Raw genomic sequence first — 26,876 nt, forward strand, 5'->3', positions numbered from 1 at the left:
AACTGATGTCATTTACAGTTATGAAATTCGCATAGAAGGGCGAGACGCAACGGATGTTATTCGCAGACAAATAAAGTTAGCTTGAAAGTTAGATTTTGGAATATTTTAAGAGTAGCTCTAGCTCTTTTAGACAGACGGAAATGCATCTATATCAATGTCTATTGAAATCTTGTTTGGAAAATATCTCCTAGTTGCTTTTATTTAGCGCTATTTTTGTGAGTACATAGATTCCACTAGTAGATGCTCCAAAAATAAAATATAAAAGCTTTTAAAAAATGATAAGAAATACAGAAAAACATAAAATTTAGAAAAGGATTCATGAAATCACATAAACAAGAATAAACAAGAATACCATATACAATATTTTGAAATGATTTTCCTTTGTGCAACACAAACCAATTAAAACGAAACATAAATTGTAAATAGGAATTCTTACGCCATTGACAAATACCTCGAAATAGGATGTCGTAAAGGAAACTACTGCAGGAGGATGATTTTTTAATCGAATACGTTTGTTGTTGTTGTTGTTGTTGTTGTACTGGTTGTAATAACAGTTGTTTTTGTTGTTGTTGTTGTTGTGTACGTATTTGTGTCTGGGTTGGAATTTGGGTTTTAAAATTTCTACATAGGGTCTGGCTTAAAATGTTGTTGGAGTTGAAGTGGAAGTTTCTACTACTACCATTCGTGTTGAGCTCATCGATAAAGTTGCGTGCATCCTCCTCGCGATATGTCGAGTCCCGACTGCTAGAGAGCAGGCTGTCAATAAAGAGAGAGAGCAGCATTAATAGATTGTATGGGATTTATAGAAGAGAGCCTTACCTGGTGCGCTTGGGCGGAGCTGGGGCCTGTTTGCCTTGTTTGTTGGTGGTGCGACGCATTTGCACATTGCCCTTGCCCTGGCTGGAGAAGGTGCTCAGCTTGGTAGACGTGGAGCCGGTTTCTGTGAGATTGTGCCAGATATGTGAGTAATGATTCGTTTCAATGGACAACAATGATTCACCTGACATGGGCGTGCTCGCCAGCTGCTGTTGCTGCTGCTGTTGCTGTTGCTGGTGGTCAACGCTGGGCAGGCCTTTCTTGACCATTTGTGGCGTCAGGCTGAGCGAAGCGGACGCTGAGGAGGAGGCGCTGGCCGTCGCTGTGGCAACACCAGCCGCTGCTTGGGAGCCTGAGCCGATGCCGGAGCCGGTGGCTGTGGCATTTAGCTGTTTCTCGACCGCTTCGGTGATGGACGATTCCTGCGGAGCGAAGAAGGAGAGACGTGCAGCACGTGGATCATTATTGCTATCACTACTGATGATTGCGAGACTATCACATTGGTTGCGCTGGCATTCCATGAGCGACGGCGATGCAGACGCCAATTGAAATCAAAGCTCAATGCCATTGTCGTCATCATTGTCGTCATTGTCGCCATCGTAATCATCATCGATATCATCGACGTCATCATCATCATCATCATCATCCCACACCTCGAATTCGACATCACCGTCACCCACCTGAAACATGTGCTCCAGCGCATGGTGTATGCTCTTGAACGTGGGCCGATCCGCTGCATCCCATTGCCAGCACTGCCGCATTAGATCGTACACCTCCGGCGGACAGCCCGGCGGGCGCTCCATGCGATAGCCCTTCTCAAGCTTATGGTAAACATCGGTTAGATCAATGCCGGGATACGGCGACATCCCGTATGTCGCAATCTCCCAGAGCAGCACACCAAAGGCCCACACATCCGACTTGGTGCTAAACTTATTGTATGCCAATCCCTCGGGGGCGGTCCACTTGATGGGAAACTTGGCGCCTGCATGCGCCGTATACGTATCATCCCGCATCAGACGCGCCAGCCCAAAATCGGCCACCTTGACCAGCTTGTTGTCACCCACCAGGCAGTTGCGTGCCGCCAGATCACGATGGATATAATTGCGCGACTCCAGATAGCTCATGCCCGACGCTATCTGCGTGGCCATATACAGCAGGGCCACCGCGTCCAGTGTCTCCCTGCCCGCCGAGCGCAAGAAGTCCAGCAGATTGCCATGCGACATGAACTCTGTGATGATGTAGAAGGGCGGCTCACGGGTGCAGACACCTGAAAAAAATACGTATACGTGAGTATTTATTCAATATTAAATATACAGTTAAGTTAAGAATCCGTTTTCTCATCTGCCTGCTTGACTGACTGATTGATTGATTGACGAACTGTGTGACTGAATGGCTGACTGATTGATTGAAGATCAACAAATAGTCTTAATTGGGGAATAGGAAGTTCTCATGAAGACCCCGTCAAAATCGGGTGCTCTTCATCAATTCAACTCAGGTAGTAGATGAGAAAAGGGATACTTGGTGCTTCACAATTTCCCACCGATTAGCTGTACGAGATTTGGATGCTTCATCTCCTTCATGATGGCCGCCTCCTCGAGGAAGTCTTTGAGCGCCATGGTATCCTCCTTGAGCGTTTTGACGGCCACCGTGTTGCCATAGCGCTTCCAGACCGCCTCGTACACCTCGCCGTATTGGCCGCCGCCCAGTTTGTGCTTCATCATGATGTCCGTGCGGCAAATCTCCCACTCATCGGGCTCGGGACTCAATGGAAAGACTGTGGGTTTGTTTTGCTTGGGTGCCGGATAGAGCAGCGGCGTGATCAGACCGTGACCCTCGTGCGGCACACTATGATGATGCACTAGCTCGGCGAGCGTATTAAATTTGGCCTCCTGCGTGACAAAGACTTTGCCATCTGGATCTTCGGAGATGCGGTAGTGATAGACGCGACCCTCATATCTGGAAGGGATTGTTTGGATTAGTTGATGCGTGTGGATTTATAGCAGAGCGTGTAGCATACCTGAGACTGATGCTGCGCTGCCCGGGTGAGCTCTCGCTCTCGCGCACCAGGAAGCTGCCATTGATGCCGGAGCTGAGCAGATACTCGGCGGCATTACGGGAGATGGGTCCATGATACCAGGAGTGCTTCTCCAGGGAGTTCAGCGGCGTCACATAGTTGGAGGGCACCCAGCCCACGTTGCCGGAGTCGGAGTGAGCCTCACACCATTCTCCGGATTTGTTGTAGCTGAGTATGCGCACCTGTTCGCCCTTTTTGAGGCTCAGCTGATTCTCGCCGCCCGCCTGAAAATCGTACAGCGCCACAAATAGCTGAGGATCATCCTCCTCGGGTCCGGGTGCCAGCAGATTCTCCTTGGAGGTCCAGCGATGCGCCGACTCGAACACAGATGTCGCCGAGCTGTGCACGCCGCCGCCCAATGGAGCACCGAGCACCGGCGATTCCTGGCTCTGTAGCTCTGCGGCATCCGCCAGAAGCGCGGCCGCTGTGCTCCCGGCCGGAATGTGTGGCAGCGGACGCGACTGGAGCAGCGCCTCTGCAAATGCACAAAGAATGACAATGGGTGAGCGAGAGAGCAAGGTGAGTGAACGTTTAAATCAATCTGCCTGGTCACGAAACAATGCGCACAATGCGACCGACGTTCGCTGGCAAAGGTAAACTCGTTTTTCCTCTCACATCACAACACACAGGAATGCGGGCATTACGAGAGTCGGTAGAGAGTGTGGGGAGAGGGTTAGGGGGGCACAGCTCCCTAAACTCTCTTTCATTGAAAACAAAAAAATAAATAAATTATGCATAGAACGGCGCATAAAAATTACACCAAACGCTGCACAGGAACAGAACAGAGCACGAGCACGATTCATCGTCCCAGTTGGCGTCACATTTATTGTGGGAAGTTCTAACAGATTTCACCAACTATGTATCTTTTTATTCGTATGTACTTGTATCTGTATCTGCATCTCTATCTGTATATGTATCTGACGGATGCACGACACCAGAGCAAAGCGGACTGCGAGGCTGATATTTACCCTTGTTAAAGGCATTTCAGCTTTGAGCTGTGGTTTGCGCAATTCAATTTGCTTTGTTATTTCTATTATTATGGCTAAAATAAGGTAATTTGAAGTTACAGGAAATTGCGTCTATTCGCTTGTACTATGCCATAAAGTTTGCGAATCGAACCCTTGACAAGATATATTATAATAAAAAGTTATATTATCTCAATATAACTTCATAAAATAATCCATTTACTTTATTTTCTTGGTGTTTAGATCCCTAAAGTTATCATAGTTCTATATTTTCATACTCTTGCTTAGTTTTAAGAGACAGATATATGGATAGATAGATAGATAGAAAACTAGATGAAATCTTATCAGAGCTGATCCGGAGATCGGAGCACATTATTCAATTACTTCCATACAAAATAAAGAGATTCTCGGCATACTTTTGTTTTTTAAATAATGATTATCTGTATAATATTATTCAAATAATATCAGATATCTAAGCCTAAGATATATAGTTATTATAAGAAAATCTTTTAGATGATAAGGATAGGAATATTTTCTTGTATCCGGCAAGGCAAGGTCTTCAAGTATTTTAGGCTTTTCTTTGATTAACAATTTCCTTCTCAACTTTGATATTCATGTGATACTCATTATTTTAGGTATCTTATATTACAGTACTCAAATTGAAAGACAGCTTTGAAATCAAGTCTCAAAGGGAAGCCATTAAAGCTGACAGTTTGTCAGCTTGAGTATTTTCCATCTATTTATAGCCGGGCTTGCGTCTAGAGTATTTCATCTTCAGCTTATCCGATCTCCGAACCCGCAATGATCTTCTCTATTTGACGGGCATCACACAAAAATAATTGAGAAATTCACATTTACAACGGTTCTTTTTCATTAAGCAGCCACTTCCGTTGGCACTCAGATTCTGGGCGAGCGTATGCCCCGCTCCTCAGGCTGCACACGACGACGCTTTTCCCCATTTTCCGCTAGACATATATGATTTGGGTGCACTCTCTCCCCCTCTCTCTCTCGCTTGAAATTAGTGTTGAATGTGGGTGCGCTGCGATTCCGTAAGCCATTAAACCCAAATAATAAAATATAATAAAATATACTTGAGAAGGGTTCCCGGTCCCCTGTTCCCCCCCCCCCCCCCCTCCCCCCTTGTCATCAATTGCCCATCGCATATTGTTAATTTATGCGCGCGAGACAGGAAATATTAATAGCAATAGCTAGTGGGTAGTTCCAGAGGCAGAGAGAGCGGAAGCTTAGACCCTCTAAAATTATCATGTTGGTCCGCAAAACCGGGGCGCGTTTCCAAGCGCGGCTTGGGCGTCGCGTCTGGCCAATCCATTAGAGATTAACCTGTGACGACAGCCCAGCCCTCCCGCCCGTCCGACTGGGCATATATTCAATTATACTTTATATACGATTCACGCATGGACCTCCGGTGAGTCACGTGAAGTATACTGGAATCGGGTCTGATTTATATTTATGTATAATTAACGCACAAATAGAATATGTTGACTCAGAAATCGTGTACATTATTTGAAAAGACTCTAAATTGGGAAAAGTTAAGAGGAAGAATTTCTAGGAATTTCTAGTTGATGTAAGATTAAAATTTTTGCTAGAATTGTTTTCGCTTGAAGTGTGTTTCTAGCGAAAATCTATAGCTAAGACGTTTATGATATAGTATAAGTTTAGTTAAAAGATCTATTGCTGAATTTTTTTACCTAATCTGTAAAATTTTCATATAAAGTGCATTGTCTACGGAAACTAATAGTAATATATAAGATATATAAGATTATTGTTTGTTATTGTTGAAAATTAAGCTCGGAACAACTAAAGCTTCTTCTCTTTCTGAGATCTGGAGCTTCTTGGCCGTCTTTCACTTTGTATAAAAATGGATTTATTATTGAACTTCAAGAAATTTGATAAGTTTTAATGAGGAATTCTTGCATATTAAATTTTTGGGATAGAACTTTTAAGACTTAGTTTTATTTTCTTCAAAAGTGAGTTTTTTTATATTGTACTTCACGGAATTCTATGCTTTATCTTTATAAAAACTCTACCTAGATAGATATCTTATATAAAGAACTTTGTCTAGATCTATTGTAAGACATATTTTTAAACCACATTCTGATATCATTCTACTGCCTACCTTCGACCAGAGATTTTGATCCTCCCTGAGGATTATATGCTTTTATTATATTATTAGATCTAAACATATTTCTCATATAATAGCTTTATTTATATGAGAAATATGTTTAGATCTATTGTAAAACACATTTTTAAAGCTCACGCTAATAAGTACTTTAGAGTACTTTAGAAGCTGTCCTAAATCAAGCCCATTTCGACCAGAGATTTTCATCTTCAGGGGTACTCTATACTTTATATACATATTAACTTGGATCTTGAATCTAGCTTTACATATTTTAAGCACATTTTTGTAAGTACTTTAGCGTACCTTCGAAATCAGTGGCTTTTTTCAAGAGAGATTTCGATCAGTTGTACTTTTTTTTTTTCATTTTTTTAGCGACCCAAATATTTGCAACCACTACAGATTTATCATGCATTATATCAATAGATTGATTCTATAATTATTAACAATGACACTACGTTTAAATTTTGTTACCTAAATTCATGTGATATTTGCCGGGATGGCCGCGAAAAGAGCTGTGCTTGGTACCTGCAGAGAATAAGAGAGAGAATCAGAAAAAAAGCACGTAGTACAGTGTGACAAAACGATGAAATGAAAGAATCAAATTATGAAACTTTTTTTTTTTTGGTTTTTTGGGAATTATTTTAAATTCATATTTTTGTAATGGACTTTTATACAATGACTTGGATGATAGTGAAGGGCGCCCAGTTGAACCTTATATAGATTCATATATATATATTTATATATATATATATATGTGCAAGCATCTAAATATATACACGCTTATAGACATAAATCTATTTACAGTTAGAATGACATCAAAGCGGGAGAAAAAAAAAAGAAAGAAAGAAATACTTATTTATACGCTCTGGAAGAACTCTGGAAGAAAGCTAAAAGCCAAAGCCAAAGCTGGAGGCCAATTAGAGCTTCGGCCACAAACAAGCTGACAACAACAACAATAACAACAAGCTGACAACAACACTAACAACAACAACAACAACAACAAGAAAGTCATGTTAAATGCTGTAATCTTGAGCAAAGGGGCTAGAAAATAAGAAAATGTATCTGACGGATGCGCAAGCAATTTTTACAGCTCAACCGTTGAAGTTATTACGCGACCGCGACCACGCCCCCTCTCCCGCATCTAGAAATGTGACAAAAAAAAAATAGTTGTTGTTCGCCCTCATCCCAAATGCGTTGCAAAGTGTTTGGCAAACGAATTGGGGCCAACGAACTGAAAAGTCGCGCACATCTCTCCTCGAGCCAAAGTCGGATACATGCGCCAGCTACTTGTGGCGAATGCGAGTTATTAGCGAGGAATTGGAGCACAGAGAGTTATGCTCAGATTTTGTGAAATGACGCACAGCTAATCATAGATGTAGGGGAGAGGCGGCTGGGTGGGAAAGTAGGGGGGACGTGCTGGTTGCAGCTTATCTGCCATCAGCTTTGCGGCGCAAGTAAATATGCCAACTGCAGCGGAAAATTTGCAGTGCCATTGGCTAAAGATAGCGCTAAGAGGAGGGCGGGTCAAGGAAAATCCGCTTAAGGGGGCTTAGCTAAATATTTTATGCATATATAGATATTTATTATTATCAAGAGTCTAGATTGAATGGCTCTTAAGTTTCGTCTTAAGCCGCGTCCTTCGATTTAGTTGGCAGCCGGCGCAAATTAATAAACGGATACACTTCAATCAAAGACAATATAAACAGTTGTTTGAAGAGCGAAAAGCCAGATGAAAAGCCAGTTGAAAGGCCAGGCTAGAAATCAGCTAGTCTTTGTTTTTATAATGTCTTTGATTCAATCGATAGAAAAGCTGCTGCTTAAACTAACTACATTATACGTGCGATTTCAGGGCCATGAACACGAGAGTCTGTCTTCAGTATAAAGAACAGGGTATAACAAAAAAGAAAAGGTTTTGTATTAATTTACTCAAGTAGTTCCTAAGTAAAACTATTTTTAATGTCAAGCAAGAGTGTCCGACTAGGAGATACCCTGTGCCCGAGCTTTTTACACACACTTTATCTCCCTTCACACATACACAAAAACAACACACAGTTACACACACTAACGCACGCCGTTAGCTGCTAACTTCACTTACAGCCAGTGCTTCTTCTTTTCCTAATACCATACTTTGCTTCTTCTTTTCTATATGCCATACTACCTATGAAGAATGCATTCCTGCTTAACTTCGGCGTTTATAGTCCGATCTTTATGAAATTTTCAGTACACAAATATTCCATGCTAATATGTCTACATACCAAAGCCCAAGGCTATACCTCGTCTTTTTTTTTAAATTATTATTTATTGCTTACAATTTCGAGATTTTAACGTTTCGCTAGCGGAAAATGTGTAAAAAAAGTAATATTTATAATTGAAAGCAAACAGCTTTGCGCGGGAAAGGCCGGAAAAAACGCGCTGAAGCATATGTATATATAAATATGTACTTTTACGAGTCAACATTAAATGACTCGTTAAGTTTAACTTGTGCCACGCCCCGTGTCTCTGCCAATGCGACTTGTCCTTTGTTAGCTGGCATTAAAATTGATGCATTTGCTATTTATAATAGCCCATTCCGCTACCCATTTCCCATCTCCATTCTTTCGAGTTGCTCACTCGCTCACATCGATGTGTGATTTATTTGAATGCAAGCGCAAAAGAAAATGTCTTAAAGCAGCCGTCGCTCATTCAGTCGCTGGGCTCCATTCAATAATTCACTCAAGAGACCGTCAGCTTGGGCCATTAGTTACCATTGTCATTCATTCATTAGCTGCTTCACAGTTCATTCATTCATTCATTCGTTTTGTTAGCGGATTTGTTGTCGATTTGTTGTTGTTGTTGTTGTTGTTGGCCCTTAGTTTGTAGTTTGTAGCTTTTGCGTTTGAGCACGTTTCGTTTTTCTATTTTTTTTTAGTTTTGCTACAGTTCTCAGTTTTGTTCTTTTTGTCGTTGCAGCTTCGAGAGACCTCTCCCATCGCCCACGTCTGGCTCAAGGGCTTTTGTGTCATGCCCTGCATTGGCTTTGGTTTTGGCTCCGGGTCTAGGCAGTTGGCAGTTGCCTTTGGCAGTTGCCTTTGGCAGGCTTCGGGGCTTCGCTTGTCCGATTTCATTGACATCGCCTTTGGGGCCAGGTAAGCAGCCCGCCAGACCGTTGGCCATTCAGGGCCTGCAGTCAGCAGTAATAAACTTTTACGGGTTAAATTTAATTAGTCATTTGTCTGGCTTCCGTTGCTGCAAATATGAATACCAAACTGAAGTATTGCAAAAATCGTTGCTCCGATTTCTTCACCCTTGACCAATGCCAAAAGCCGTGCCAGCTTTGATAAACCAAATTGGTTGCACTTTTAATTATGCAATTAGCTACACTTTAATTTGGTTAATGAACTTTACTTCCGATTCTCAAAGGTTAGTTAAAACATCATTAATGTTCATCTTGAATACCATTTCATGGTTTAGCCGAGTTGATATAGTTACAATAGGAACAATAGGTCAAAAAAGATATATTGACCTCGTATGTAAGCAAAATCTTATCAACATCGGGCCACAATATAATATAGCTTTCATAGAAACGATTGATCGAAAATGAAGTTCTTGTATGAACAACTTTTTTGTTTATTAAGATATTATAATTATCAATATCGCACTACTATATTATATGGCTATATAGGAAGAATCGGTTGAAAAATTAGTTTTGGCATAGCAAACTATTCCGTTTTCCTAAATACTTTCATCAAACATATCTTTGTCTACAAGGGTATTTAATGTTCGGCATGCCGAAGATATCCTTACTTTCTGTTTTCTTTTTTTTTGGACACAAATGTTCTTCTCAGGCGCAATTTACCAAATATTTAAGCATTTTCTACTACGCAATATGTGTGTCCTTATGTAAGGACCATGCCATATGTTTATCTAGTAAACGAATCAAGACAACTTTTTATTACTTCCCCCCTCTAAAGTTAATTTTTCAATTTGACATCGCATGTTTAGTAACCGACACTTGGACATAATGTTGAGAATGTGAAGGAACTTAATTTAACTGGCATTTACATATGTACCCATGCATACATAAGTGTGTGTACATACATATACATATATATATCTAGGTGCAAAAAAAGGGTACCTCCCGTGGAGGCCACAAAAACCAACAAAGTGCGAAAAATGTGCGACGAAAAACTAAAGCGAACAAGAAATGTGAACATTGAAAAAAATAATGCTGGTAAAGTAAAAATGAAATGAAAAAGAGAGAAGATGCCAGAAACAAAGGAAAAGGCATTTCAATGGCCCGAAGGGTGCGGGGGGTGGACGGGGGAACTAGAGAATCGAGGCATGGGAATGGGTTGGTGTGTGAGGCAGGAGGCACAGTCGTCTGGCAAATCCACCCTTGGCAGAGAGGGAGAGACTCGTCGTGACTCGGCGACTCGACTTGGTGAAGCCGCTGGCAATTTTTTTTACCACTTTTGTAAGGATTCCATTCGAAGGCTAGTCCTGGTCCTGCTCCTGCCACTGCTTCTGGCCCGGCTCCGTGTCGTGACGTGCTTCTGTGTGACGCAGCGCTGCAGGCGTGCGTCAAGCTTGGCCACGCCCCCAAAACCGTTGCACATATACACACAGAGGCTGGCCATATGTTGGCTGATGAAAATTAAGCATGTGCATTAAACACACACACACATATACATTTAAGAGCCAGTCACAAAATAAATCAATAATGGAAAAACTTTACCCCAAGACAGAGACGGAGACAGACTCCGGCATTCGTTTGGCAAAAAGCCCTCATTATTTTACATCCCATCATGGCGAGTGCAAATTAATTGAATGCCAGTCGCAGCAGAGCGGCCGGAGATGAGATTTGTGGCGGGCACTAGACATTTTCTAGAGAAGGTTTATATCGATTGACGTGGCACGGCACATGCTGGTCGAGATTGTGGCTGCCACCTAAAATTGTGCAACAACAACAACAACAACCACTATGCCGGCGTGTCCTTGCCTGAGAGCCAAACAATTGTTGGCATTGAAATGGCAGCTGAATAGAGCATCAACAAATGCTCCTAATTACACTTTTATGCACTCGGCTTTTGTGAAAAGCCATTGAATACACATAAAAAGAAAGAGAAAGAGAGGTACAGACCGAAATAGAGTGAGTGAGAAAGCGAGAGAGATTGACGTCAAGTGCTTAGCAAATATGCATCACATAAGCCCCATTCATAATCAACTATCCGAGCTAACTTTAAAGGTCACCCAAGTAAGCGCCCATCTGCTGTGCCCTGACCTAGAAGCTATTGAATCGATATATGCAGATCTGAAAAGGTCCCTTCATCTGCTTTCAACTCTTCATAAATATAAAAAGTACCATGTACATGCGGGTGTAATCATCTATCATAAAGTGCTAAAAGGTCAGTCAGCAGGAGCTGCAATTTACATTGAAAAGTAAAAGGGTTAAGGGTGAAATTTTCACTGTAGTTACCTTATGTAATGAAGGTGCAAGTTAAGACGGGGTTTGAATAAACTTATTTTTAAAGATCATTGATCAAATTCATTTGAGCGGTGTTTCACACTTTCCGATATTTTGCATGCATATATGTATGCCCGCTTGTACAAACATATATGCATGCATGCTTGTTTTGTATGCATGCAAACATGCATGCATGCGTACATGTATGAATACATGTCCGGATACCTACATGCACACTAACTTACATACATACATACATGCATACATGTACACATGTATGCAAATGCACATATGTACACATGTGTGTAAATGTATATATGTACACATGTATGTACATACATATATATACACATGGATGTACATACATACCAATGTACATACAACCATACAAAACAACAAGAAAAAAAACCAAAAAAAAAAACACTACACTATTAGCTAAGCTGAAAAACTACAAAGCCTACTTGAATTCTTGAGAATCGAGGAGGAGAGCACTTGGCAGAAATTCGTTTTATTTAAATTTGCAGCATAGCAACAAATAAGCTTGGTCTGCGTTTGGAATTAGAAAACAAAAATGCATGCATACATGTATACACAAATACATTCATACACTAACACACACACACTCGACACACACATCAACACACACAAATATACATATCGTACAAAATACTTTTCTTTAATATAAACCTTTCATTTTATGATTATAATACAATTCGCCTTCAATTGCGATCCCCCTTTACAAGAGCCTAATTGGCCCCATCTTTGTGTACCCCAAAGAATGCCTTGGCTCTTGTCCAGGTGCTCGGTCAAGGTAACCACCGAAGAGCAACTGTGCTTATCCCCACTGCGGCAGACATACTCTGCACTCATCACGTGTCCGATGGTCGGTGTCCACATTTATTTGTGAATGAAATTGGCATTTAATTGTTGACTTGGCAGACGGCCGCCAAGAGAATAAAAAATATTTTAAAAAAAAAACCATTGGCATGCACATATTTGTTTTTGGTATTTCATATTATTTGTTATTGTCTGCTTTGCAGGCGCTGCTATGCAAAATATGAATCAGAATCTAGAAAGAGACGGGGCCAGACGAGGAAGCGAGTAAGCAGAACAAGTATACGTCGCGTTGGTCAAACGCAGAGCACAGCAATTGAATGAGTCAGTCTGCACAGTGAACCGAGAGTAGACGGACATAGAATGAATAACCAAAATAAAGAATGCTGCAAATATTGTATCATGAGTAATATTAGAATATAAATAACATTAACCGACATGCCACAAATATATATTCGATACGTTAAATAATAACTCTATTTGAGTATATATGAGTTATTATGTGCATATAACTGATATTTATTTGAGAACTTTTGTGTGTTAAATGAGAACATTTAGGAGTTTTGTGGAATAAGGAGAAGTCGAGATTATTTGATTCTTTTTAAGGCTTAATATGACAAGTTACACTCTGTTCCCTAATCTTTAGATGTTATATAAAATATGTCAACATAATCTCTGACCCTTCAAAATGAAACTATAAAAATAATATGTCATGAACTATTAAGAAGTTATTGCATATCTAATAATACATATTTTTATATATGCTTAATATGTTCAAACTGTTTTATGTTTCAGGAAAATCATATGAAAATCGATTAAAATGATTTATAATAAAGAATATATATTTGGCGCATTTTTCACGCCCACCCGCACCACGGTACATTCTTTTCTATGTTCTAGTCTCTCATGATATTCACGTTTGTTGTTTTGTTGCTATTTTTTTCTCGTTCTCTCACTCGATTTTCTTTGTCTGGCCTGTCGCTTGTTTTGTTTATGTTTTTATGGCTTATTGTTTATGCAGGCAACGAGTGCGTGGTATTTGTCAAGTATTTTTCAGTATTTTCAGCATTTTCTGTTGTTTTTGGCTTATTCATTTGCATTTGTTGTTGTTCTGTCTGTCAGCGACATGAATAAAACATTCAGATACCCCAACCTCCCAACTCCCAGCCATTCACAATCACATGGACAGCAATTCGCGTGGGCGTATTTTACAGATAATAAATTTAAGAAGCGATAAAAAGCGTTTGACCATAAAATTTGTAGATAAGCAAATATCAAATGAAAAGCTCACATACGAGCCCCCCAAACTCTCCAGCTCTCCCGTCTCCAACTAACAGACGTGTGAGTGGAGACAACAGAAGTAGCTATATATAGGGTCTATAACAATGGCAGAGTATTTCTTTGGTTCCCTATTCAAAGTCTGGGAAAAGATAACAAAACAAATCCGTGGGTTCTTCGTTTTTCTCTGCTTTTTTGGTTAGTTTTTATAGAAAAAAGTTGGCATTAAACTCAATTGTTGTGACCGTTTGTAGCTATTGTGAATTGTTGCGTTGGTTTTTTGAGGTCAGTTTTTTGTAACAAGATTATTATTTCATACACATTTTCATGGTAAATTACGAGTGTCGCTTATGTGGGGGAGATAAAGATAAGTTGTGGGTCTTTTGTGGTGCATCTTGCAGGAGAGCTGAATATAATATACTGGCGGGTATAACCCGCATAATATTCTCACAAATATCTTTGAAAATTAGTCTCGGACGGTAAGCCAATTTATCGCATGTATTCGTAAAGTTCTTTGAAAATAAGTTTGAAGCAAATCGGACAAAACCTAAAAACAAGCATAATTTTGCTATAGATACCAAATTGATTTAGAGGGCAAACCATGAACAAAGATCCAAAGCTCGTGAAAATCTGATGAGATTTGACCGAGTTATGGGGGTGAGAAATTTTGACCTATGTCTATATCCGAATCTAAGGGGTAAGATATTGACATGAATTTCGACAAAAATTTACCTAGTCAGATTTTAATGCCAGTTTATTCTAGAGGGAAAACTATGAGCAAAAAGCCAAAGCTCGTGAAAATCTGATGAGATTTGACCGAGTTATGGGGGTGAGAAATTTTGACCTATGTCCATATCCGAATCTAAGGGGTAAGATTTTGACAAGAATTTCGACTAAAATTTACGTAGCCATCTTTTAATGCAATTTTACTCTAGAGGGAAAATTATGCATAAAATGCCAAAGCTCGTGAAAATCGGATGAGATTTGACCGAGTTATGGGAGTGAGAAATTTTGACCTATGTCTATATCCGAATCTAAGGGGTAAGATTTTGACATGAATTTCGACTAAAATTTACCTAGTCAGATTTTAATGCCAGTTTATTCTAGAGGGAAAACTATGAGCAAAAAGCCAAAGCTCGTGAAAATCGGATGAGATTTGACCGAGTTATGGGGTTGAGAAACTTTGACCTATGTCTATATCCGAATTTAAGGGGTAAGATTTTGACATGAATTTCGACTAAAATTTACCTAGTCAGATTTTAATGCCAGTTTATTCTAGAGGGAAAATTATGCATAAAATGCCAAAGCTCGTGAAAATCGGATGAGATTTGACCGAGTTATGGGGGTGAGAAATTTTGACCTATGTCTATATCCGAATCTAAGGGTAAGATTTTGACATGAATTTCGACTAAAATTTACCTAGTCAGATTTTAATGCCAGTTTATTCTAGAGGGAAAACTATAAGCAAAAAGCCAAAGCTCGTGAAAATCTGACGAGATTTGACCGAGTTATGGGGGTGAGACATTTTGACCTATGTCTATATCCGAATCTAAGGAGTAAGATTTTGACATGAATTTCGACTAAAATTTACCTAGTCAGATTTTAATGCCAGTTTATTCTAGAGGGAAAATTATGCATAAAATGCCAAAGCTCGTGAAAATCGGATGAGATTTGACCGAGTTATGGGGGTGAGAAATTTTGACCTATGTCTATATCCGAATCTAAGGGGTAAGATTTTGACATGAATTTCGACTAAAATTTACCTAGTCAGATTTTAATGCCAGTTTATTCTAGAGGGAAAACTATGAGCAAAAAGCCAAAGCTCGTGAAAATCGGATGAGATTTGACCGAGTTATGGGGTTGAGAAACTTTGACCTATGTCTATATCCGAATTTAAGGGGTAAGATTTTGACATGAATTTCGACTAAAATTTACCTAGTCAGATTTTAATGCCAGTTTATTCTAGAGGGAAAATTATGCATAAAATGCCAAAGCTCGTGAAAATCGGATGAGATTTGACCGAGTTATGGGGGTGAGAAATTTTGACCTATGTCTATATCCGAATCTAAGGGTAAGATTTTGACATGAATTTCGACTAAAATTTACCTAGTCAGATTTTAATGCCAGTTTATTCTAGAGGGAAAACTATAAGCAAAAAGCCAAAGCTCGTGAAAATCTGACGAGATTTGACCGAGTTATGGGGGTGAGACATTTTGACCTATGTCTATATCCGAATCTAAGGGGTAAGATTTTGACATGAATTTCGACTAAAATTTACGTAGCCATCTTTTAATGCAATTTTATTCTAGAGGGAAAATTATGCATAAAATGCCAAAGCTCGTGAAAATCGGATGAGATTTGACCGAGTTATGGGGGTGAGAAATTTTGACCTATGTCTATATCCGAATCTAAGGGTAAGATTTTGACATGAATTTCGACAAAAATTTACCTAGTCAGATATTAATGCCAGTTTATTCTAGAGGGATAATTGTGCATAAAATACCAAAGCTCGTGAAAATCGGATGAGATTTGACCGAGTTATGGGAGTGAGAAATTTTGACCTATGTCTATATCCGAATCTAAGGGGTAAGATTTTGACATGAATTTCGACTAAAATTTACGTAGCCATCTTTTAATGCCAGTTTATTCTAGAGGGAAAATTATGCATAAAATGCCAAAGCTCGTGAAAATCGGATGAGATTTGACCGAGTTATGGGGGTGAGAAATTTTGACCTATGTCTATATCCGAATCTAAGGGGTAAGATTTTGACATGAATTTCGACTAAAATTTACCTAGTCAGATTTTAATGCCAGTTTATTCTAGAGGGAAAACTATGAGCAAAAAGCCAAAGCTCGTGAAAATCTGATGAGATTGGACCGAGTTATGGGGGTGAGAAATTTTGACCTATGTCCATATCCGAATCTAAGGGGTAAGATTTTGACATGAATTTCGACTAAAATTTACGTAGCCATCTTTTAATGCAATTTTACTCTAGAGGGAAAATTATGCATAAAATGCCAAAGCTCGTGAAAATCGGATGAGATTTGACCGAGTTATGGGAGTGAGAAATTTTGACCTATGTCTATATCCGAATCTAAGGGGTAAGATTTTGACATGAATTTCGACAAAAATTTACCTAGTCAGATTTTAATGCCAGTTTATTCTAGAGGGAAAACTATGAGCAAAAAGCCAAAGCTCGTGAAAATCGGATGAGATTTGACCGAGTTATGGGGTTGAGAAACTTTGACCTATGTCTATATCCGAATTTAAGGGGTAAGATTTTGACATGAATTTCGACTAAAATGTACATAGTCAGATTTTAATGCCAGTTTATTCTAGAGGGAAAATTATGCATAAAATGCCAAAGCTCGTGAAAATCGGATGAGATTTGACCGAGTTATGGGGGTGAGAAATTTTGACCTATGTCTATATCCGAATCTAAGGGTAAGATTTTGACATGAATTTCGACTAAAATTTACCTAGTCAGATTTTAATGCCAGTTTATTCTAGAGGGAAAACTATAAGCAAAAAGCCAAAGCTCGTGAAAATCTGACGAGATTTGACCGAGTTATGGGGGTGAGACATTTTGACCTATGTCTATATCCGAATCTAAGGGGTAAGATTTTGACATGAATTTCGACTAAAATTTACCTAGTCAGATTTTAATGCCAGTTTATTCTAGAGGGAAAATTATGCATAAAATGCCAAAGCTCGTGAAAATCGGATGAGATTTGACCGAGTTATGGGGGTGAGAAATTTTGACCTATGTCTATATCCGAATCTAAGGGGTAAGATTTTGACATGAATTTCGACTAAAATTTACGTAGCCATCTTTTAATGCAATTTTACTCTAGAGGGAAAATTATGCATAAAATGCCAAAGCTCGTGAAAATCGGATGAGATTTGACCGAGTTATGGGGGTGAGAAATTTTGACCTATGTCTATATCCGAATCTAAGGGGTAAGATTTTGACATGAATTTCGACTAAAATTTACGTAGCCATCTTTTAATGCCAGTTTATTCTAGAGGGAAAACTATGAGTAAAAAGCCAAAGCTCGTGAAAATCGGATGAGATTTGACCGAGTTATGGGAGTGAGAAATTTTGACCTATGTCTATATCCGAATCTAAGGGGTAAGATTTTGACATGAATTTCGACTAAAATTTACCTAGTCAGATTTTAATGCCAGTTTATTCTAGAGGGAAAACTATGAGTAAAAAGCCAAAGCTCGTGAAAATCGGATGAGATTTGACCGAGTTATGGGAGTGAGAAATTTTGACCTATGTCTATATCCGAATCTAAGGGGTAAGATTTTGACATGAATTTCGACTAAAATTTACCTAGTCAGATTTTAATGCCAGTTTATTCTAGAGGGAAAACTATGAGTGAAAAGCCAAAGCTCGTGAAAATCGGATGAGATTTGACCGAGTTATGGGGTTGAGAAACTTTGACCTATGTCTATATCCGAATCTAAGGGGTAAGATTTTGACATGAATTTCGACTAAAATTTACCTAGTCAGATTTTAATGCCAGTTTATTCTAGAGGGAAAATTATGCATAAAATGCCAAAGCTCGTGAAAATCGGATGAGATTTGACCGAGTTATGGGGTTGAGAAACTTTGATCTATGTCTATATCCGAATCTAAGGGGTAAGATTTTGACATGAATTTCGACTAAAATTTACCTAGTCAGATTTTAATGCCAGTTTATTCTAGAGAGAAAATTATGCATAAAATGCCAAAGCTCGTGAAAATCGGATGAGATTTGACCGAGTTATGGGGGTGAGAAATTTTGACCTATGTCTATATCCGAATCTAAGGGTAAGATTTTGACATGAATTTCGACTAAAATTTACCTAGTCAGATTTTAATGCCAGTTTATTCTAGAGGGAAAACTATAAGCAAAAAGCCAAAGCTCGTGAAAATCTGACGAGATTTGACCGAGTTATGGGGGTGAGACATTTTGACCTATGTCTATATCCGAATCTAAGGGGTAAGATTTTGACATGAATTTCGACTAAAATTTACGTAGCCATCTTTTAATTCAATTTTATTCTAGAGGGAAAACTATGAGCAAAAAGCCAAAGCTCGTGAAAATCTGATGAGATTTGACCGAGTTATGGGGGTGAGAAATTTTGACCTATGTCCATATCCGAATCTAAGGGGTAAGATTTTGACATGAATTTCGACTAAAATTTACGTAGCCATCTTTTAATGCAATTTTACTCTAGAGGGAAAATTATGCATAAAATGCCAAAGCTCGTGAAAATCGGATGAGATTTGACCGAGTTATGGGAGTGAGAAATTTTGACCTATGTCTATATCCGAATCTAAGGGGTAAGATTTTGACATGAATTTCGACTAAAATTTACCTAGTCAGATTTTAATGCCAGTTTATTCTAGAGGGAAAACTATGAGCAAAAAGCCAAAGCTCGTGAAAATCGGATGAGATTTGACCGAGTTATGGGGTTGAGAAATTTTGACCTATGTCTATATCCGAATCTAAGGGTAAGATTTTGACATGAATTTCGACTAAAATTTACCTAGTCAGATTTTAATGCTAGTTTATTCTAGAGGGAAAATTATGCATAAAATGCCAAAGCTCGTGAAAATCGGATGAGATTTGACCGAGTTATGGGGGTGAGAAATTTTGACCTATGTCTATATCCGAATCTAAGGGGTAAGATTTTGACATGAATTTCGACTAAAATTTACCTAGTCAGATTTTAATGCCAGTTTATTCTAGAGGGAAAACTATAAGCAAAAAGCCAAAGCTCGTGAAAATCTGACGAGATTTGACCGAGTTATGGGGGTGAGAAATTTTGACCTATGTCTATATCCGAATCTAAGGGGTAAGATTTTGACATGAATTTCGACTAAAATTTACCTAGTCAGATTTTAATGCCAGTTTATTCTAGAGGGAAAATTATGAGCAAAAAGCCAAAGCTCGTGAAAATCGGATGAGATTTGACCGAGTTATGGGGGTGAGAAATTTTGACCTATGTCTATATCCGAATCTAAGGGTAAGATTTTGACATGAATTTCGACAAAAATTTACCTAGTCAGATTTTAATGCCAGTTTATTCTAGAGGGAAAACTATGAGCAAAAAGCCAAAGCTCGTGAAAATCGGATGAGATTTGACCGAGTTATGGGGTTGAGAAACTTTGACCTATGTCTATATCCGAATCTAAGGGGTAAGATTTTGACATGAATTTCGACTAAAATTTACCTAGTCAGATTTTAATGCCAGTTTATTCTAGAGGGAAAATTATGCATAAAATGCCAAAGCTCGTGAAAATCGGATGAGATTTGACCGAGTTATGGGGTTGAGAAACTTTGACCTATGTCTATATCCGAATCTAAAGGGTAAGATTTTGACATGAATTTCGACTAAAATTTACCTAGTCAGATTTTAATGCCAGTTTATTCTAGAGAGAAAATTATGCATAAAATGCCAAAGCTCGTGAAAATCGGATGAGATTTGACCGAGTTATGGGGTTGAGAAACTTTGATCTATGTCTATATCCGAATCTAAGGGGTAAGATTTTGACATGAATTTCGACTAAAATTTACCTAGTCAGATTTTAATGCCAGTTTATTCTAGAGAGAAAATTATGCATAAAATGCCAAAGCTCGTGAAAATCGGATGAGATTTGACCGAGTTATGGGGGTGAGAAATTTTGACCTATGTCTATATCCGAATCTAAGGGGTAAGATTTTGACATGAATTTCGACTAAAATTTACCTAGTCCGATTTTAATGCCAGTTTATTCTAGAGGGAAAACTATGAGCAAAAAGCCAAAGCTCGTGAAAATCGGATGAGATTTGACCGAGTTATGGGGGTGAGAAATTTTGACCTATGTCTATATCCGAATCTAAGGGGTAAGATTTTGACATGAATTTCGACTAAAATTTACGTAGCCATCTTTTAATGCCAGTTTATTCTAGAGGGAAAATTATGCATAAAATGCCAAAGCTCGTGAAAATCGGATGAGATTGGACCGAGTTATGGGGGTGAGAAATTTTGACCTATGTCTATATCCGAATCTAAGGGGTAAGATTTTGACATGAATTTCGACTAAAATTTACCTAGTCAGATTTTAATGCCAGTTTATTCTAGAGGGAAAACTATGAGCAAAGAGCCAAAGCTCGTGAAAATCGGATGAGATTTGACCGAGTTATGGGGTTGAGAAACTTTGACCTATGTCTATATCCGAATCTAAGGGGTAAGATTTTGACATGAATTTCGACTAAAATGTACATAGTCAGATTTTAATGCCAGTTTATTCTAGAGGGAAAATTATGCATAAAATGCCAAAGCTCGTGAAAATCGGATGAGATTTGACCGAGTTATGGGGGTGAGAAATTTTGACCTATGTCTATATCCGAATCTAAGGGGTAAGATTTTGACATGAATTTCGACTAAAATTTACGTAGCCATCTTTTAATGCAATTTTACTCTAGAGGGAAAATTATGCATAAAATGCCAAAGCTCGTGAAAATCGGATGAGATTTGACCGAGTTATGGGGTTGAGAAACTTTGACCTATGTCTATATCCGAATCTAAGGGGTAAGATTTTGACATGAATTTCGACTAAAATTTACCTAGTCAGATTTTAATGCCAGTTTATTCTAGAGAGAAAATTATGCATAAAATGCCAAAGCTCGTGAAAATCGGATGAGATTTGACCGAGTTATGGGGGTGAGAAATTTTGACCTATGTCTATATCCGAATCTAAGGGGTAAGATTTTGACATGAATTTCGACTAAAATTTACCTAGTCCGATTTTAATGCCAGTTTATTCTAGAGGGAAAACTATGAGCAAAAAGCAAAAGCTCGTGAAAATCGGATGAGATTTGACCGAGTTATGGGGGTGAGAAATTTTGACCTATGTCTATATCCGAATCTAAGGGGTAAGATTTTGACATGAATTTCGACTAAAATTTACGTAGCCATCTTTTAATGCCAGTTTATTCTAGAGGGAAAATTATGCATAAAATGCCAAAGCTCGTGAAAATCGGATGAGATTGGACCGAGTTATGGGGGTGAGAAATTTTGACCTATGTCTATATCCGAATCTAAGGGGTAAGATTTTGACATGAATTTCGACTAAAATTTACCTAGTCAGATTTTAATGCCAGTTTATTCTAGAGGGAAAACTATAAGCAAAAAGCCAAAGCTCGTGAAAATCTGACGAGATTTGACCGAGTTATGGGGGTGAGACATTTTGACCTATGTCTATATCCGAATCTAAGGGGTAAGATTTTGACATGAATTTCGACTAAAATTTACCTAGTCAGATTTTAATGCCAGTTTATTCTAGAGAGAAAATTATGCATAAAATGCCAAAGCTCGTGAAAATCGGATGAGATTTGACCGAGTTATGGGGGTGAGAAATTTTGACCTATGTCTATATCCGAATCTAAGGGTAAGATTTTGACATGAATTTCGACTAAAATTTACCTAGTCAGATTTTAATGCCAGTTTATTCTAGAGGGAAAACTATGAGCAAAAAGCCAAAGCTCGTGAAAATCTGACGAGATTTGACCGAGTTATGGGGGTGAGACATTTTGACCTATGTCTATATCCGAATCTAAGGGTAAGATTTTGACATGAATTTCGACTAAAATTTACCTAGTCAGATTTTAATGCCAGTTTATTCTAGAGGGAAAACTATGAGCAAAAAGCCAAAGCTCGTGAAAATCGGATGAGATTTGACCGAGTTATGGGGTTGAGAAACTTTGACCTATGTCTATATCCGAATCTAAGGGGTAAGATTTTGACATGAATTTCGACTAAAATTTACCTAGTCAGATTTTAATGCCAGTTTATTCTAGAGGGAAAATTATGCATAAAATGCCAAAGCTCGTGAAAATCGGATGAGATTTGACCGAGTTATGGGGGTGAGAAATTTTGACCTATGTCTATATCCGAATCTAAGGGGTAAGATTTTGACATGAATTTCGACTAAAATTTACGTAGCCATCTTTTAATGCAATTTTACTCTAGAGGGAAAATTATGCATAAAATGCCAAAGCTCGTGAAAATCGGATGAGATTTGACCGAGTTATGGGAGTGAGAAATTTTGACCTATGTCTATATCCGAATCTAAGGGGTAAGATTTTGACATGAATTTCGACTAAAATTTACCTAGTCAGATTTTAATGCCAGTTTATTCTAGAGGGAAAACTATGAGTAAAAAGCCAAAGCTCGTGAAAATCGGATGAGATTTGACCGAGTTATGGGAGTGAGAAATTTTGACCTATGTCTATATCCGAATCTAAGGGGTAAGATTTTGACATGAATTTCGACTAAAATTTACCTAGTCAGATTTTAATGCCAGTTTATTCTAGAGGGAAAACTATGAGTAAAAAGCCAAAGCTCGTGAAAATCGGATGAGATTTGACCGAGTTATGGGGTTGAGAAACTTTGACCTATGTCTATATCCGAATCTAAGGGGTAAGATTTTGACATGAATTTCGACTAAAATTTACCTAGTCAGATTTTAATGCCAGTTTATTCTAGAGGGAAAATTATGCATAAAATGCCAAAGCTCGTGAAAATCGGATGAGATTTGACCGAGTTATGGGGTTGAGAAACTTTGATCTATGTCTATATCCGAATCTAAGGGGTAAGATTTTGACATGAATTTCGACTAAAATTTACCTAGTCAGATTTTAATGCCAGTTTATTCTAGAGAGAAAATTATGCATAAAATGCCAAAGCTCGTGAAAATCGGATGAGATTTGACCGAGTTATGGGGGTGAGAAATTTTGACCTATGTCTATATCCGAATCTAAGGGTAAGATTTTGACATGAATTTCGACTAAAATTTACCTAGTCAGATTTTAATGCCAGTTTATTCTAGAGGGAAAACTATAAGCAAAAAGCCAAAGCTCGTGAAAATCTGACGAGATTTGACCGAGTTATGGGGGTGAGACATTTTGACCTATGTCTATATCCGAATCTAAGGGGTAAGATTTTGACATGAATTTCGACTAAAATTTACGTAGCCATCTTTTAATTCAATTTTATTCTAGAGGGAAAACTATGAGCAAAAAGCCAAAGCTCGTGAAAATCTGATGAGATTTGACCGAGTTATGGGAGTGAGAAATTTTGACCTATGTCTATATCCGAATCTAAGGGGTAAGATTTTGACATGAATTTCGACTAAAATTTACCTAGTCAGATTTTAATGCCAGTTTATTCTAGAGGGAAAACTATGAGTAAAAAGCCAAAGCTCGTGAAAATCGGATGAGATTTGACCGAGTTATGGGAGTGAGAAATTTTGACCTATGTCTATATCCGAATCTAAGGGGTAAGATTTTGACATGAATTTCGACTAAAATTTACCTAGTCAGATTTTAATGCCAGTTTATTCTAGAGGGAAAACTATGAGCAAAAAGCCAAAGCTCGTGAAAATCGGATGAGATTTGACCGAGTTATGGGGTTGAGAAATTTTGACCTATGTCTATATCCGAATCTAAGGGTAAGATTTTGACATGAATTTCGACTAAAATTTACCTAGTCAGATTTTAATGCTAGTTTATTCTAGAGGGAAAATTATGCATAAAATGCCAAAGCTCGTGAAAATCGGATGAGATTTGACCGAGTTATGGGGGTGAGAAATTTTGACCTATGTCTATATCCGAATCTAAGGGGTAAGATTTTGACATGAATTTCGACTAAAATTTACCTAGTCAGATTTTAATGCCAGTTTATTCTAGAGGGAAAACTATAAGCAAAAAGCCAAAGCTCGTGAAAATCTGACGAGATTTGACCGAGTTATGGGGGTGAGAAATTTTGACCTATGTCTATATCCGAATCTAAGGGGTAAGATTTTGACATGAATTTCGACTAAAATTTACCTAGTCAGATTTTAATGCCAGTTTATTCTAGAGGGAAAATTATGAGCAAAAAGCCAAAGCTCGTGAAAATCGGATGAGATTTGACCGAGTTATGGGGGTGAGAAATTTTGACCTATGTCTATATCCGAATCTAAGGGTAAGATTTTGACATGAATTTCGACAAAAATTTACCTAGTCAGATTTTAATGCCAGTTTATTCTAGAGGGAAAACTATGAGCAAAAAGCCAAAGCTCGTGAAAATCGGATGAGATTTGACCGAGTTATGGGGTTGAGAAACTTTGACCTATGTCTATATCCGAATCTAAGGGGTAAGATTTTGACATGAATTTCGACTAAAATTTACCTAGTCAGATTTTAATGCCAGTTTATTCTAGAGGGAAAATTATGCATAAAATGCCAAAGCTCGTGAAAATCGGATGAGATTTGACCGAGTTATGGGGTTGAGAAACTTTGACCTATGTCTATATCCGAATCTAAGGGGTAAGATTTTGACATGAATTTCGACTAAAATTTACCTAGTCAGATTTTAATGCCAGTTTATTCTAGAGAGAAAATTATGCATAAAATGCCAAAGCTCGTGAAAATCGGATGAGATTTGACCGAGTTATGGGGTTGAGAAACTTTGATCTATGTCTATATCCGAATCTAAGGGGTAAGATTTTGACATGAATTTCGACTAAAATTTACCTAGTCAGATTTTAATGCCAGTTTATTCTAGAGAGAAAATTATGCATAAAATGCCAAAGCTCGTGAAAATCGGATGAGATTTGACCGAGTTATGGGGGTGAGAAATTTTGACCTATGTCTATATCCGAATCTAAGGGGTAAGATTTTGACATGAATTTCGACTAAAATTTACCTAGTCCGATTTTAATGCCAGTTTATTCTAGAGGGAAAACTATGGGCAAAAAGCCAAAGCTCGTGAAAATCGGATGAGATTTGACCGAGTTATGGGGGTGAGAAATTTTGACCTATGTCTATATCCGAATCTAAGGGGTAAGATTTTGACATGAATTTCGACTAAAATTTACGTAGCCATCTTTTAATGCCAGTTTATTCTAGAGGGAAAATTATGCATAAAATGCCAAAGCTCGTGAAAATCGGATGAGATTGGACCGAGTTATGGGGGTGAGAAATTTTGACCTATGTCTATATCCGAATCTAAGGGGTAAGATTTTGACATGAATTTCGACTAAAATTTACCTAGTCAGATTTTAATGCCAGTTTATTCTAGAGGGAAAACTATGAGCAAAGAGCCAAAGCTCGTGAAAATCGGATGAGATTTGACCGAGTTATGGGGTTGAGAAACTTTGACCTATGTCTATATCCGAATCTAAGGGGTAAGATTTTGACATGAATTTCGACTAAAATGTACATAGTCAGATTTTAATGCCAGTTTATTCTAGAGGGAAAATTATGCATAAAATGCCAAAGCTCGTGAAAATCGGATGAGATTTGACCGAGTTATGGGGGTGAGAAATTTTGACCTATGTCTATATCCGAATCTAAGGGGTAAGATTTTGACATGAATTTCGACTAAAATTTACGTAGCCATCTTTTAATGCAATTTTACTCTAGAGGGAAAATTATGCATAAAATGCCAAAGCTCGTGAAAATCGGATGAGATTTGACCGAGTTATGGGGTTGAGAAACTTTGACCTATGTCTATATCCGAATCTAAGGGGTAAGATTTTGACATGAATTTCGACTAAAATTTACCTAGTCAGATTTTAATGCCAGTTTATTCTAGAGAGAAAATTATGCATAAAATGCCAAAGCTCGTGAAAATCGGATGAGATTTGACCGAGTTATGGGGGTGAGAAATTTTGACCTATGTCTATATCCGAATCTAAGGGGTAAGATTTTGACATGAATTTCGACTAAAATTTACCTAGTCCGATTTTAATGCCAGTTTATTCTAGAGGGAAAACTATGAGCAAAAAGCAAAAGCTCGTGAAAATCGGATGAGATTTGACCGAGTTATGGGGGTGAGAAATTTTGACCTATGTCTATATCCGAATCTAAGGGGTAAGATTTTGACATGAATTTCGACTAAAATTTACGTAGCCATCTTTTAATGCCAGTTTATTCTAGAGGGAAAATTATGCATAAAATGCCAAAGCTCGTGAAAATCGGATGAGATTGGACCGAGTTATGGGGGTGAGAAATTTTGACCTATGTCTATATCCGAATCTAAGGGGTAAGATTTTGACATGAATTTCGACTAAAATTTACCTAGTCAGATTTTAATGCCAGTTTATTCTAGAGGGAAAACTATGAGCAAAGAGCCAAAGCTCGTGAAAATCGGATGAGATTTGACCGAGTTATGGGGTTGAGAAACTTTGACCTATGTCTATATCCGAATCTAAGGGGTAAGATTTTGACATGAATTTCGACTAAAATTTACCTAGTCAGATTTTAATGCCAGTTTATTCTAGAGAGAAAATTATGCATAAA

The 26,876-nt window shown here is 38.3% G+C and overlaps 1 protein-coding gene across 5 annotated transcripts in view; it reads right to left on the reverse strand.

The window, feature by feature from the left end:
- Positions 1-26,876, reverse strand: part of LOC115765809 (tyrosine-protein kinase Abl) — a 46,256-nt gene that overhangs the window by 4,282 nt on the left and 15,098 nt on the right. For 2 of the 5 annotated variants that reach the window (XM_030709527.1, XM_030709525.1), the window contains exons 2-8: positions 6,467-6,520; positions 2,834-3,365; positions 2,357-2,772; positions 1,497-2,083; positions 1,001-1,238; positions 820-940; positions 680-756 (exon numbers count right to left, since the gene is read on the reverse strand). In XM_030709527.1, coding sequence (XP_030565387.1) covers positions 680-756; positions 820-940; positions 1,001-1,238; positions 1,497-2,083; positions 2,357-2,772; positions 2,834-3,365; positions 6,467-6,520 — 2,025 coding nt within the window. Of the gene's footprint in view, positions 1-451; positions 757-819; positions 941-1,000; positions 1,239-1,496; positions 2,084-2,356; positions 2,773-2,833; positions 3,366-6,466; positions 6,521-26,876 lie in introns of all 5 variants that reach the window. The other 3 variants (XM_030709528.1, XM_030709526.1, XM_030709531.1) reach the window with 3 other exon arrangements.

Source organism: Drosophila novamexicana, unplaced genomic scaffold (genome assembly GCF_003285875.2).
Source record: "Drosophila novamexicana strain 15010-1031.04,08,12 unplaced genomic scaffold, DnovRS2.1 tig00001058-arrow-arrow-pilon, whole genome shotgun sequence".
In the NCBI taxonomy this organism is placed as follows: domain Eukaryota; kingdom Metazoa; phylum Arthropoda; class Insecta; order Diptera; family Drosophilidae; genus Drosophila; species Drosophila novamexicana.